This window comes from Typopeltis vanoorti, chromosome 24, assembly GCF_054136105.1.
Source record: "Typopeltis vanoorti isolate ZY-2024b chromosome 24, IOZ_Tvanoo_1.0, whole genome shotgun sequence".
Taxonomy (NCBI): domain Eukaryota; kingdom Metazoa; phylum Arthropoda; class Arachnida; order Uropygi; family Thelyphonidae; genus Typopeltis; species Typopeltis vanoorti.
This window is the reverse complement of record NC_143572.1, coordinates 48710099-48725029: the sequence shown is the minus strand read 5'-3', so window position 1 is coordinate 48725029 and position 14931 is coordinate 48710099. Positions and strand designations below refer to the sequence as shown.

Below are 14931 nucleotides of genomic sequence, written 5' to 3'. Positions count from 1 at the left end.
TGTTCAATAAGTCATTAATTAGTGTGTAACATTCAAGGTCTCTGCTACAATGCAATCACATACAAGGTTTACACACATGGAAACTTTGCATGATATGCCTAATGATATACATGACTGTACTATCTTTTCAATATCTTTTAATTTGTAAAATCATAACTGTTTAAAGCATTTGAAATCTGTTTTGTTTGTTTATGATATCTTCCTCAAGATGCTGTCAACCAAAAGTGTCAAAGTAACATTCAGATTAAATTAATAAAAATTCTAAGGGTTTAACCACTTTGATTATTTATGTATTAAAGCTACTTTTTGCCACCTTACTCAAGTAATGCATATACATTTTTCCAGGATGACCTCTCGTTCTTCCCATTTATTACTATAGCAATATTATCCCTTTATCTACTTGAGTGGCTCCCTTGTACCAAATTTGTTTGCCTTAATCATATGATTTCTTTTTCTCTCCGCCTTGCTCTGCACTACAGAGCATAGTATGGAAAATGACTAAAACTATGAAATAGGCAGGGAGATGGAAAATAATCTCAATAGAGAACCTACAGAACAAGTAGAATATTTCAGTTTTTATACACAATTTTTAGTGAAGACGACAAATTAAATTTGGAAATAAATAATAGAATAAGTAAAACAAAATAAGAGAGAGAGATTAAAGATGCCAAGAAGTTATATTCTTGATTTCATCCTTTATCCAAGTGTAAGCAAACAAAGTTTGCACATGAAGTCACTTCATGACTGGACTACTTGTATATAGAGGCTAATGATTTCAAATGAATTGCCATAGTATCCCATAATGCAATGCACATATCCTTGCAGACATGGGTAATGCTCTGCATTATGGGAAAAGCCGCTACCCAGACTGGTTTTGACCTTTATTGAGTTCTCATCATTGAGTGGAGCCAGACCAGAAGTGATACTAAGGTTGAGGTAATGCAGAAGTCATATTTCCATATGCAAGTAGCAAAAAGGTGTCACACCTTATTACTATAATACTTTGGATTAGAGATATTATTATTAGTATTATAACCCCAAGACCTCATGGAGTCAAAGACTCATCTGGGAGGTCCTTTTATCACACACACACACACACAGCTCATTATACCATGCCTTGAACACATTCAAACTCCTTGCAGACGCCACACTCTCAGGCAACATATTCCAATCATTTACAGCTCTGCATGAGAAAAACCTGCCTCTCACTCCCCTACTCACACCTTCTTTATACAGTTTTCAGGGATGACCTCTGGTTCTCCCCCGATCTCCCACTATTTTCTGTAGAACTTCTCCAGCATTGATCCTATAACAACCCCTTACCAACTTGTTGGTCTCTATCATATCTCCCCCCGTCCTCCTCCTGTCCACCAGCCTCTGCAAATTGCATCTTCTCAATCTTTCCTCATACTCGACATTACAGAGGTCAGAAACTACCTTAGTCAGTCGCCTTTGGACCTTTTCCAACATCTCTTCATCCTTTTGAAAACCAGGTGAACAAATCTGGGCACAATAATCCATGTGTGGTCTAATCAAAGCCTTATATAAAGAATCAAGAATCATCCTATTTCTACACGTCAGTGTCCTCCGCATCATTCCCAGAAGCCTTTGTGTTGTCTTCACAATTTTGGCTATGTGTCCCCTAAATTTCAGATCCTTATCCACTATCACCCCAGATCTCTTATTTCTTCCACCTCCAACAAAATATTCTCACCAAGCATAAATTCTGCATCCCATCTTTGTTTTCTAAATTTTAAAACCTTACATTTTGCAACATTGAACTCACATCCCCATTTCCGTGCCCAATCACTCAATTTATTCAAGTCTTCTTGCAAAGCCACAACATCTTCACTACTCTTCATGGTTCGTCCCAACTTTGCATCATCTGCAAACAACTGAATATCTCCATCCAAATCTTCACCTATATCATTAATATACAATTTAAACAGTAATGGCGCTAAAACAGACCCCTGAGGCATTCCACTAGTGACTTTACTTTTCCTGGATATCGCTCTTCCATACACAACATGTTGATACCTATCAGATAGCCAGTCTCCAATCCAATGCATTAATCAAATATCTAACCGCATCTGCTCTAGTTTGACTATCAATTTATCATAAGGTACTGTATCAAAAGCCTTTGCAAAATCTAAGTATATTACTGTGTATTCATCCTGTCCACTACCTCACATCAATCTGCTTCAGAATCACTGCTATATTCCCTTGCATCTCCACCTTGGAGGTTCATAATTCCTCTGCTACCATCAACAGCACTCTGTTTCTGCTTTGTCTTCAAATACTATATTTAATACTATAATATATGTAACCAAGTGGAAAAACTATCAACATCTATCATAAAATTAGCCAAGCAAATAAGAAAAGGGTGATCATTATGGGCGATTTGAATTATGGCAATATAGACTGGAATGATGAGATATCAACTGGAAGTAAAGAAAATTAGTTTCTTGAGTTTTTGAGGGATAACTACCTCAGACAGTATGTAACAGAGGGCACACGAGGATTGAGGGTCTTGGATTTGGTCATCTCATCAGAGGATGTAATTATAAATGAGGTGTCAAATCATCCACCAATTGGTGAGAGTGACCATGAGGTGATTACCTGGGTGGTACCAGTGTGAGGACCTCTGTGAGAAAAGGGTATATGTGGAACTACAGGGGGGGGGATGATTATGGAGAGCTCAGGAGACATCTTGCAGGTGTAACATGGAATGAGGAGTTAGCTGGAAAAGAGATCAATGCAACTTGGGAGATTTTCAAAAACTAACTGGTAGATGCAATGTCTAAATGTATTCCAAGGATGAGAAAGTTAAATAAGGTAGGTGTGAGATGGATGAATAAAGAGATTAAGCATGCAATAGAAAGGAAGAGGACATTGTGTAGGCAGCATAAGAGAAGTGGAAATAACCAATTCCATGAGGTCTACAAAGACCAGGCAAGGAGGGTTGGTGAGGGTAGCTAAAGAGAGGGATGAACAGCAGTTAGCTAATGAAGCCAAAAAGAATCCTAAAGCGTTCTTCCGATATGTAGTTCATAAAAGAAAGAATGATTATGGAAGGATGACATTGATAGGAGAAAATGGTATAAAGACAGCTGTTGCAGAATGTGTGGTGGTGGTGATACTTAATGAGTAGTTCATAAAGGTCCTTGTGAATGTGACTACATAGAGAGAGATTGAGAGCAGTAGATGAGGGGGAGGAGAGAGACTGACGGTAAGTGAGCAAGAGGTATATGGGGAATTGAGTAAACTAGATGTTAATAAGGCTGTGGGACTTGATAATATATCACCACGTATTCTGAAGGAACGTGCCAGGGAGTTGACACATGCCTTGACATATTTTTTTAATAGGAGTCTTGCACTCGGTCGAGTTCCTGATGAGTGGAAGGAGGGCAAGATTGTGCCACTTCATAAAGGAGGTGATCGAACTCAAGCATCAAATTATAGGCCTATCTGTGTGTCAGGTGTTGCGGTTAAGTTGTTGGAGAAGCTTGTGAGAACTAGGATCCAGAATTGGGTTGACAACAATGGTATTATCTTTGATGGACAGCATGGATTTGCTAAAGGGACGTCATGTTTTAGTAATCTACTTATTACAATAAAGTGACTGCTTCCTTGGACAGAGGAGAAGGATACACAGTAATATACTTAGATTTTGCAAAGGCTTTTGATAGAGTACCTCATGATAAATTGATAGTCAAAATAGAGCACATGCAGTTGGATATTAGATTAGTGCATTGGATTGGAGACTGGCTATCTGATAGGTATCAACAAGTTGTGTATGGGGGAGGGAGCGATATCCAGGAAAAGTAAAGTCACTAGTGGAGTGCCTCAGGGGTCTGTTTTAGCACCATTACTATTTAACTTGTATATTAATGATATAGGTGAAGATTTGGATGGAGATATTCAGTTGTTTGCAGATAATGCAAAGTTGGGACGAACCATGAAGAGTAGTGAAGATGTTGTGGCCTTGCAAGAAGACTTGAATAAATTGAGTGATTGGGCACGGAAATGGGGATGTGAGTTCAGTGTTGCAAAATGTAAGGTTTTAAATTTTAGAAAACAAAGATAGGATGCAGATTTTATGCTTGGTGAGGATATATTGTCGGAGGTGAAGGAAATAAGAGATCTGGGGGTGATAGTGGATAAGGATCTGAAATTTAGGGGACACATAGCCAAAATTGTGAAGACAACACAAAGGCTTCTGGGAATGATGCGGAGGACACTGACTTGTAGAAGTAGGGAGATTCTTGTTCCATTGTATAAGGTTTGATTAGGCCACAAATGGACTATTGTGCCCAGATTTGGCCACCTGGTTTTTAGAAGGATGAAGAGATGTTGGAGAGGGTTCAGAGATGACTGACTAAGCTAGTTTCTGACCTCTGGAATGTCGAGTATGAGGGAAGAGGGGGAGATATGATAGAGACCACAAGTTGGTAAGAAGTTGTTATAGGATCAACTGGAGAAGTTCTACAGAAAATAGTGAGAGATCGGGGAAGAACCAGAGATCATGCCTGAAAACTGTATAAAGAAGGCGTGAGTAGGGGAGTGAGAGGCAGGTTTTTCTCGTGCAGAGTTGTAAATTATTGGAATGCCTTGCCTGAGAGTGTGGTGACTGCCAGGAGTTTGAATGTGTTCATGGCACGGTATAATGAGCTGTGTGTGTGTGATAAAAGGACTTCCCAGATGAGTCTTTGACTCCATGAGGTCTTGGGGTAATAATAATAATAATAATAATATCTCTAATCCAAAGTATTATAGTAATAAGGTGTGACACCTTTTTGCTACTTGCATATGGAAATATGACTTCTGCATTACTTCAACCTTAGTATCACTTCTGGTCTGGCTCCTCCCACTGATGAGACCTCAATAAAGGTCAAAACCAGTCTGGGTAGTGGCTCTTCCCATAATGCAGAGCATTATGCATGTCTGCAAGGATATGTGCATTGCATTATGGGATACTATGGCAATTCATGTGAAATCATTAGCCTCTATATACAAGTAGTCCAGTCATGAAGTGACTTGTGCAAACTTTGTTTACTTACACTTGGATAAAGGATGAAACCAAGAATATAACTTCTTGGCATCTTTAATCACTCACTCTCTTATTTTGTTATTTATTTCCAAGTTTAATTTGTCATCTTCACTAAAAATTGTGTATAAAAAACTGAAATGTTTTACTTGTTCTGTGGGTTCTCTATTGAGATTATTTTCCATCTCCCTGCCTATTTCATAGTTTTAGTCATTTTACATACTATGCTCCGTAGTGCAGAGCTGGACAGAGAGAAAAAGAAATGATATGATTAAGACAAACAAATTTAGTAAAAGGAGCCACTCAGTTAGATAAAGGGATAATATTGCTATAGTAATAAATGGGAAGAACGAGAGGTCATCCTGGAAAAATGTATATGCATTACTTGAGTAAGGTGGCAAAAAGTAGCTTTAATACATAAATAATCAAAGTGGTTAAACCCTTAGAATTTTTACTAATTTAATCTGAATGTTACTTTGACACTTTTGGTTGACAGCATCTTGAGGAAGATGTCATAAACAAACAAAACAGATCTCAAATGCTTTAAACAGTTATGATTTTACAAATTAAAAGATATTGAAAAGATAGTACAGTCATGTATATCATTAGGCATATCATGCAAAGTTTCCATGTGTGTAAACCTTGTATGTGATTGCATTGTAGCAGAGACCTTGAATGTTACACACTAATTAATGACTTATTGAACATTCTGACAAAAGGATTTTCTTCTTAGTATGGCATGGAGGCTGCTTGTCAGTCTACAGTATGATGTTCTGTGCATACGTGTACCATGAGCCCGCTTCTTTTCCTCTCTTTTATTTTTGATGTCGCCTACATATTCTTTTTATGGATTTCAGATCTTCTCCCAGTTTGACACATATGCACCTATCTGCTGGAACCAGGAATCTTATAAACCCCAGAGTGTTTGTAGAGTGGAACATTGTTTTAGGACCATAGAAAGCTTTCTAAGGTGTTCAGTGGTTTGAAGGCTCTTTAACATTGATGGATTTCAGTAATTGGGTTATCTGTCTTGACATGTTGCTAATGTTTAGTAAGGAGATAGTGCCTTTGAAATTGATTTCTATATTATCATTGGATGTTTATCAGAAAAAATAATAATTTCTTCGATAACTTGTTTGAGTAATCACTTTGGAGGAATTGACAAAATAGGATTTCAAGTTCTTTTGCTTTAATTTTATCATTCTTAAATATATTTAAAGCTCTGTTTTTTAAAGTTCTAATGATGTCTAATTTTTTATTGTGGTGGATGATGGAAAAAGCTTACATGTATCTGCCCATGTGGGTTTGTTTTCGGTAAACCTCTAATGTTGATACTCCAACATTGTTTTGGTTGTTGGGTATGTCTAGGAATGGTCTTCATATTGTGTTTTTTTTCTATTTCTAATGTGCAGAAATGCACATTAGATGCATTGAAGCAGAGATCTTGAATGGATGACGACTGTTTAGGAAACGCAAAATCTTTGCGTTCTTGCTCTGAGTATACTTTCAGATAATAAGCACATCATCAACATATTTCCATTAGACATAGAGTTTTAGGATCGTGTGTTGTATTGCTTCTTCCTCAAATTAAGGAACTCCCCTAAATATACTTACACCCCCATTGTTAAAATGTGTTAATTCACTATTTTGGGAAGAGTAAGACAACCAAATAATTTTTACAAAAACAACAAAGTAGTCATAGTACAAAAATGAGTTCTCTTATTCTTTATCGAATAAGTGAACAGGATTATATATATATATATATATATATATATTCTAAATGCTAAAAAATCAAGCATTTGGTTGGAATTCAATTCAGAAATACTGCAATCCATGAACATTCTTATGAACAGTCCTTTACCCATGAATTGCAATAATCTGCCATTTATCCGAACTTCGAAACAACAACTCTTGCATGTCAAAATAACTCTGGTATAGCAAGCAGTAATTATACTTCAGTTAGCTAACCCTTCAGTGTTTTCAGAATGGCAAATTGCCTTCCCAATGTGGTTGGATAAATGGTAGATTACTGCATATGAAATTAATCATCGCACCAGCCTCAGATCTCATATTATATGCCAAATGCTTAGTTTTGGTGGTGCATTGAGTACAAAGTTGGGCAATGACCTTCTTCATATGGTCCAATGATCTTCCCAAGGGATAGAAATAAAACATGGAAGATACCATTCAAAATGATGCAGCTCCAGTTGTATAGTCCCAGGTGAAAAAATAATAAGAATTAATAATTGTTGAGACATCTTTTGTAGACATATTCTTTCCTCCTAAATTTACTGGATAGTTAAACGAAAAAAAATGAGAACCTATTTGCTGATAAGTATATTTGACAGAGATTGTTTCATCTAGGAAAGACCTTACTACCATTCATTATGCCCCAAACACCAAGATCATTGTTTGATGAACATGAACATTCTGATTTAACATTTGTGAATAAATTGGATACATTATTCTTTATTGTTCTCCTTGGGCCATCAATGCTACAGGAAGGACAGATATTGAATAGATGGCATTCCTCAAAACACTTTTCTGCAAATTACAAACTTTGTGCTACATTGAGCCAAAAAATAATATATATATATATATTTTGCTTAATGGTCTTCATAATGGCTGCAGGCCAGTCAGTTTATTTTAATAATCAATATAATTTCTTCTCTCTTTACTGCTGTTCATTTATTTGTTATAGTATAGTTATTTAGATATTATCACATTTTGGAAACTACATAATAATAGCTATACCCTGCATTTATTTTATAGGCTGCATGTGGTCAATCTGTGGTATTCATGATCAAGGTTGGCCAGAGCATCCTGTGTTTGGAAAAATACGTTATATGAATTTTCAAGGTTGTAAACGGAAATTTGATGTTAATGCCTTTGTTAGAAGATACAGTTTAACGGAAGGATAAAAATAAATGCTCGAGTTTTGTATTAATCTTTCTGATTATTGTAAATAAATGTTTTATATCAATATGATTCACCATATTGCACTCTGTACTTGAATGACATTTTAAAATTCTCACCCTGATTCCTGTTCAGAGTGCATGCAAGCATATAACATCTCTGAATTCTTTGAAATCCATGATAGGATGTTATTATGAAGATAAAGCATTGAAGCTGATGACCAATCCATATCTTGCATTCTATGACAATTTGGGAAGCCTGTGTCCTTATGCTTGTGGATAACATAATGTTACTGAGATATTCATTCTCCTGGATTTCAGAACTTTTTCTAGTCTAACTATGTAAGCTTTTCATCAGGAGTTTAAGATACCGGGATATTTTTTTGGACACTGCCTATGGTTTTGCTGTGGGCTCTTATCATTTCATTCACAAACATATACATGGAAAAGTTTGAAAAGGCAGTTTTATCACAAGCTGCTTTTAAAACCATCCACATAGTGGTGATACATGTATGATATATATTCATTATTTGGAAACATAGTCTATATTAGGGGTTCTCAGTGTGATGTCGCATACCCCTTGGGGGGTACACCATGAGAACTGAGTGAAGAAGCGCAGTGCTGTAGTTCGTGTCTATACACGCTTGTCAATCCTCCCTACCTGAGAGCCAGACCTATCCGAACAGCTGATCGTCCAATCAAAACATCCATTCTAAGTGAGTGAATGTGCCTTCTTACTGCTCTATGTATTTGTTGTGATTTATTTCACTTGCTGTGCTTAATGTTATTTTTAATCTTCAGTTTACTGTGAAGTTAAATGAAGTGTTTCTAAAGTGCCTTGAAACATGAATAAATGGATAATTAAGAAGAAAAGTAATGTGGAGCCAGAGCCAATTACTTCCAAGTCTTCCAAAAAATTTTCAAAATAGCTTAAGAGCTTATTTTTTAAATGCTCATATTTTATTTCAAAGTGTCGCCGTAAAAGAGATGGTTTCATAGAATTTTGTGACAGGACTTCAGAGCAAACAACACACTGTGGATTTGGTTCTACTAAATTTCCTGTCGATGTAAAACCAAATTGTAAATATGATTCATGATATTTACTTTTCTTAATTTTTTTTTTTTTTACCACTTGATTGTTTAACATTTAATGTTCTTTTAGTTACTACTGAATCCACTTCTTTACTCACATGGGACAATGATAACATCATAGATGTAGAAGTAATTGGCTCTGGCTCCACATTACTTTTCTTCTTAATTATCCATTTATTCATGTTTCAAGGCACTTTAGAAACACTTAGCATGATTAGACATAATTTGGCATGATTAGAGTTCCAGCGGCATATTATATTAGCAGGGTTATGCTACAGGAAACTGAAGAGGCAAGAGATCTTAGCATATTGGTGGATAGGAATTTAAAGTTCAAAGGTCACATAAGGCTTTGATAAGATCACATCTGGATTATTGTGCACAGATTTGGTCTCCCAGGTTTCAAGGGGATAAAGAAGCTATGGAAAGGGTGCAAAGAAGAGTTACAAAGATTATATTCTTCGGATTATGAGGACAGACTGCAAGTAAGTGGATTGCAGACTCTGGTTAGCAGGAGAAAGAAGGGTGATGCGATAGAGGTCTATAAACTTTTGATTGGGTGTTATAAGATATCAACTGATGAAATTTTTCATTATATGGAAGGTGGGAAGAGAACATGGAGGGCATCCATGGAAGTTAAATTTATTTGCAGTCAAGAAAGGGGTAAGAGCTAGATTTTTCTCCCAGAGAGCAGTGAGTGAGTGGAATTATTTGCCCTTAGTAGTAGTAGTGAGTGCACCTAATGTGAATGAATTTAAGGGAAGGTATGATAGCTGGTTTGGGTGATTTATAGCCTCCCTCAATGAGTCCTTGACTCCCTGGAGGTCTCAGATAATAATAGTAATAATGTTTTTAGTTCATTGTGCACATAATAAACAGCAGATTTTTGACAGAGATGATGATGAGAAGCAGCATTAATAGTATGAGTAATGACAATGACTGGGAAACCTTGCCAAAAATTCTATAAATAATAGATATTTTTTCCTAGTGTAAGTGTTTATTTTGTTATTGTATAATAATTTTATCATTACAATGCACTATATATTGTATTCCTCATTATGTCTCATTTATGTTAAATCTCTCGCAATTCATACTTGTCTAACAAAAACTGCAGTTATGACTAAAGTGAAAGAGCGTTGGATTCCAGAAGAGAGGAGAATAGAAAGGTTACATGCAGTAACGAATCCCTGTTTTTGTTATTTCGTGAGATGTTATTTAAACATGAAGCAATGGATGTAAGGCATCTTAGTATACTGATGAGCTGGGGAAATTTCTTAGGCACCTTATAATAGCAGTAGAGCAAAAAGCTGACATTATGTTAATCATTTGCACTGCACCTAATGGATAATTCCAACAAAATAAAACCTGTTATCAAGCACACGTAATTCAAGAATGGGCTAATATTGGGCATCTGTGCATCTGTAGGAATTCATATCTACCAGAGAAGCAGGATGCCTGAAGTGTTTTTCGAATGTTGGGGAGGCAATACCAGCATATTGACTACACAGTTGCAAGTTTGAATTTGACAGCACACTATAATTACTTAAATCACTTGTGTGTATATAAATTATCAAACAAATTTTTGAATGTGCACATTCAATTTTCAAAATATTTTTCTTCCTCTTCTTCGTGTCTTGATCTAAGATCAAAATGTTTGATTTGCCTGATTTTGCAGAATTATTGTTAAATACATAATTATTTTTAACAAGTCTTTCCATCCCCCTCTCTCTATTTCTTTCCTCTCCAGCCAACAGATTCTAGGTTTAAAGCTGACTGCGAGCATGAATGTCTGTGAATATTTTTAGGTTGGAGATAAATTTCATTGCATTGTGTGAAAATACCACCCTGGTTATAGAACGCTTAAAGTTCTATGCTTGTTTTCTCTAAAACAGGGATCCCCAGACTAATCTTTAAGACTATCCACAGTCTATCTGTTATGGACTAAATGATTAATTCAGGCACTATAATAAATTTCACTTTGTTTATCATATTTATCACATTGACAGGTCAATATGAATACTGCTATCATCTGGTTGGGCAAAGTGATAATAATGATACCTTTTTGGCAGTATTTGAAGTGGTAGGGGTTGGGGGAGGAGAGATTCTTCGGATTTCTTTTTGTTGGGAGACATGAAGGGCGTTTTGCCCAGGTCATTCAAATTTTTACAAAATCAGCGCATTTGACAACGATAGAAAAAGTGAGAGTCAAAAACCAAAGTGACTTGGCCCATAACATATAAACATCGTATATAGGTATTGTAATATGCTTATGGCAATTTGATTATGGCAAAATTTTCACATTGAAGAAATATTTCAGATATTGCACAATGCCCATATTGCTATTGGCCATGGTGGCAGATACCACATGGAAAAAGAATTAAGTAAGAAATATAAAAATATTACAAGGGAGGTTATCGTAATTTAGGTTAGGTTAGGAGGTTTTTTTTTTATTATTATCAAATTGTTCAAAGGGAATGTAGCTTTATTCATAATGTCTGGTCAAATTCTTAATGAAAAAAGTAGTTTTTTTTTGTTTGTTTTTTTAATCAAATTGCCCAAAGGGAATGTAGCTTTATTCATACTGTCTGGTCAATTTAATAAATTAATCAATATTTATCAGGCTGCACAACAATTTTAGTGATTATTCATAATGACCTATTAGTCACTTGGCCCATAACATATATATACTGTCAGGTCTCTTTTTATGTAATAGATACGTTCCACAGAAATCCACATATAAAAAATCGAACAAAAAAGGCCTAACTTACGTTGAAAAATTAGGGATACGTTCCTTAATTTTCTAAAACTGCATAAAACCGAAGCAATGAATTAAAATAAACCTAAAATCGCATAAAAAAAGTTTATGAAAATTCAGGAATGCCTACATTTGTTTTAAAGCTTTATTCATTTAATTTTATTGAAAAGTAAATTTTTTTTTTTTTTTTACATTTTGTCATCAGAATTATCATTGCTATTAGACAATATTTGGCAATGTTTGCAAACTGGTCCGAAATCACTTTCATCACCAGAAGAGATAGTGAGCGCATCAGATCTGTATGGTAAAGGCAATGATTCTTCACAAACAGAATTAGCTTCACCCTCCTCCTTACATTGTCAAAAGAAAATTTTTTTCTTTTGACAATGTAATCCGTGATTAAATTTTGCGATGATGATTTCACTAATTTTTTATACAGCTCACGATATCCAGACATACAGTTCTTCAGCTCATGTTGGAATTTAAAGGCTCGTTCAGAATTTGTATCATTAACAAGAAAATGATTTTCCAATTTATTGCACAGTTCTTCTAGAATTATATTTGCAGTGAGGGGGAACAGGTTTTTCTTCCGCTTCACTATCATTTTCTGAATCTTCGACGATATCTAAAGTTAATCGATATCCAATAATATCATCATCACTTAAGGCATTATCCACAAGCAATTCGTCTACATCTTTCTGGCTAAATGTATCAAAACCTTCTCCACCAATTTCATGTGCCAAAGTAATGATTTCAGCTGATAATGTAGATGTTTGAATGGTTGCACTGTTTGCAACACATTCAGGCCCAGCTGCTTTCCAGCAGGCATTTAAAGTTTGTGGTATTATTTCAGTGATAGCAGATGCAACATGATTTAAGCAGTCCAAAATAAAAAAATTTTTCCAAATGTCAGTTACTGTTAATGATTCATTTTCTAGTTTATCCAATATAAATTGAAAAGTGTGCTTAACGTAATATTTTTTAAAAGTAGCAATTATGCCTTGGCTAATGGCTGAATAATGCTTGTTGTATTGGGTGGAAAAAACACTACCTGCGGATTACTTGGTGCATTGTCAACAATTAATAAAATTTTAAAATCGAGAGCTTTTTGCTTCATATATGTTTCCACTTCTGGTACAAAGCAATTATTGAACCATTCAGTAAATACAGCAGTTGTTACCCAGGCCTTTGTATTAGCCATCCAATGTACCAGCAGCTGCTGGTACATTGGATGGCTAATACAAAGGCTAATACAAAAATTGTACAGCAGCTGTTTTAGATCTTTGCCTTTTAGAGCACGTGGTCTTAGAAATCGATTTACTAAGACCACGATTCTCCTGATGCATTGCCACAAAGTAACAACGTTACTCGATCTTTGCTTGCTTTAAATCCACTTGCTTTTTTCTCAGACTTTGCGATGTAAGTTCGACTAAACATTTTCTTCCAAAACAATCCTGTTTCGTCAGCGTTAAACACTTGATCGGGACAATATCCACCATCTTCAATAATTTTGGCTACCTTCTCTTGAAAAGTTTCTGCTTCTTCATTTGCTTCTGCAACCTCATCTGTAATCTTCACGTTATTAAGTGCATTCCTTTTTAAAAACCCGGTTAACCATCCTTTGCTAGCCGAAAATTCTTTATCAGCCTGGGAAGCGGAAGTAGACAGCTCCAATTGCTTCATCTGTTCATAAAACTGAAGAGCTTTTTGTTTAATGAAATAACCACTTATAGGAATTCTTCTTTGAGTTAATTCTTCAATCCAAATTACGAGCGCTCGTTCCATGTTTTCTAATAAAGCATCTCTTGAGTACAATGATAATTTGGCACTTAGTTTTGTGCCAGAAATGACAGATTTTCTTATTGCGACTTCATTCATTTAATTGTTCTTATAGTAGATTCGCCTAAATTAAAATGTTTACCAATTGCCGTAGATCCCTCTCCTTTTGCTAAGCGATCTAAAATTGCAATTTTCATTTCCAAAGAAATTGCTTTTCTTTGGTGCTTTTTTTCTCCATTGGGCCAAATGAAATCTTTAAAATAACAATTAGCAAAATTTAGACTTTTGATAATAAAAAGACAAACACTTACTCACATGCAAAATTAAACTTCATGAACACTCCTTCTTTCACGTTACACCAGAATATGCTGCAACACGCTGTTCATTATGTACAATGGCGAGGAATGAATTGGTCAACAACACGCGAAATCACGTGCTTTATAGGTAAAATTTTCCAACTGTTATACAAGTAAAATAGTTACCACTTTAAAAACTACAATGATCATAAAAGAGAAGTTAATTTTCCACCATGTAATAATAAACAACTCATCCCACAATATGGATTGATTACCCCAGAAGGCTGTTATGTCTGGTTTTTATTTCTCATTTGTATAATGCTATCATGATCACTACCCCTTCCCTTACCTTATTATATATGTTGGCCTCTGCCTGCTATCTTTAACCCTTATATATCCCTGAATTCTGCCTAGCACTGAGTATATGATCTTACTGCTTACCTAACAATTTCTAAATTTTGGGCCCCCAGAAAATACCTATTCCCTGATCTCTATAAGTCATCCACATTCGCTCAGACAAATTTATTTCCTGCGCCAGCCTGGGCTTTAAGGAGAGAGTCAAACTCAGCCTAAGGATGGCTATAGAGTATCAGATGCTACTAATATAATTCGCTTGATATCAGAAGCCGTAGGTTTCCTTTTGTCTGTTTGCAGTCGTGCCCCTTTCCTTTCTTACTTAGGATATCTCTGCACACATATATGATCACCAGGTTCGTATTTTTTATGAAGGGTATTTTTATGTTCTAGGTCAGTCAACATTGTCAGAAAAGCAAGCATGGAAGGTAACAAACAATTTAATGAATTCATAATTAATTACAATACAAAGACAAAATTGATATTTTTGCTAGATTAAAACTCTTACATTTCTCTCACGTTCTCATTCTTAGATAAACATGGATTTCTTAATCTCTACAATACTATTCCTTTAACTTATCAAATATTTAGTTTACAACTTGATAGTTTACAAATTAATAGTTCTCAGAATTCAGTCTAATGGTATAGAGTCATTCACACGTATAATAATTCTTCATGCTTATCATTGTCTTAAAT

General features: G+C 35.4%; 1 protein-coding gene across 4 annotated transcripts in view; it reads left to right on the top strand.

The window, feature by feature from the left end:
• LOC150093181 (deoxyribodipyrimidine photo-lyase-like) overlaps positions 1 to 14931 on the top strand; it is a 109199-nt gene that overhangs the window by 89672 nt on the left and 4596 nt on the right. For 3 of the 4 annotated variants that reach the window (XM_090413684.1, XM_090413683.1, XM_090413680.1), the window contains one exon: positions 7820 to 8035. The exons of the other annotated variant lie outside the window; for it this stretch is intronic. In XM_090413684.1, the coding sequence (XP_090269810.1) occupies positions 7820 to 7968 (149 nt within the window). In that variant the 3' untranslated portion in view covers positions 7969 to 8035. Of the gene's footprint in view, positions 1 to 7819; positions 8036 to 14931 lie in introns of those variants that run through there. 4 annotated transcript variants of the gene reach the window in all.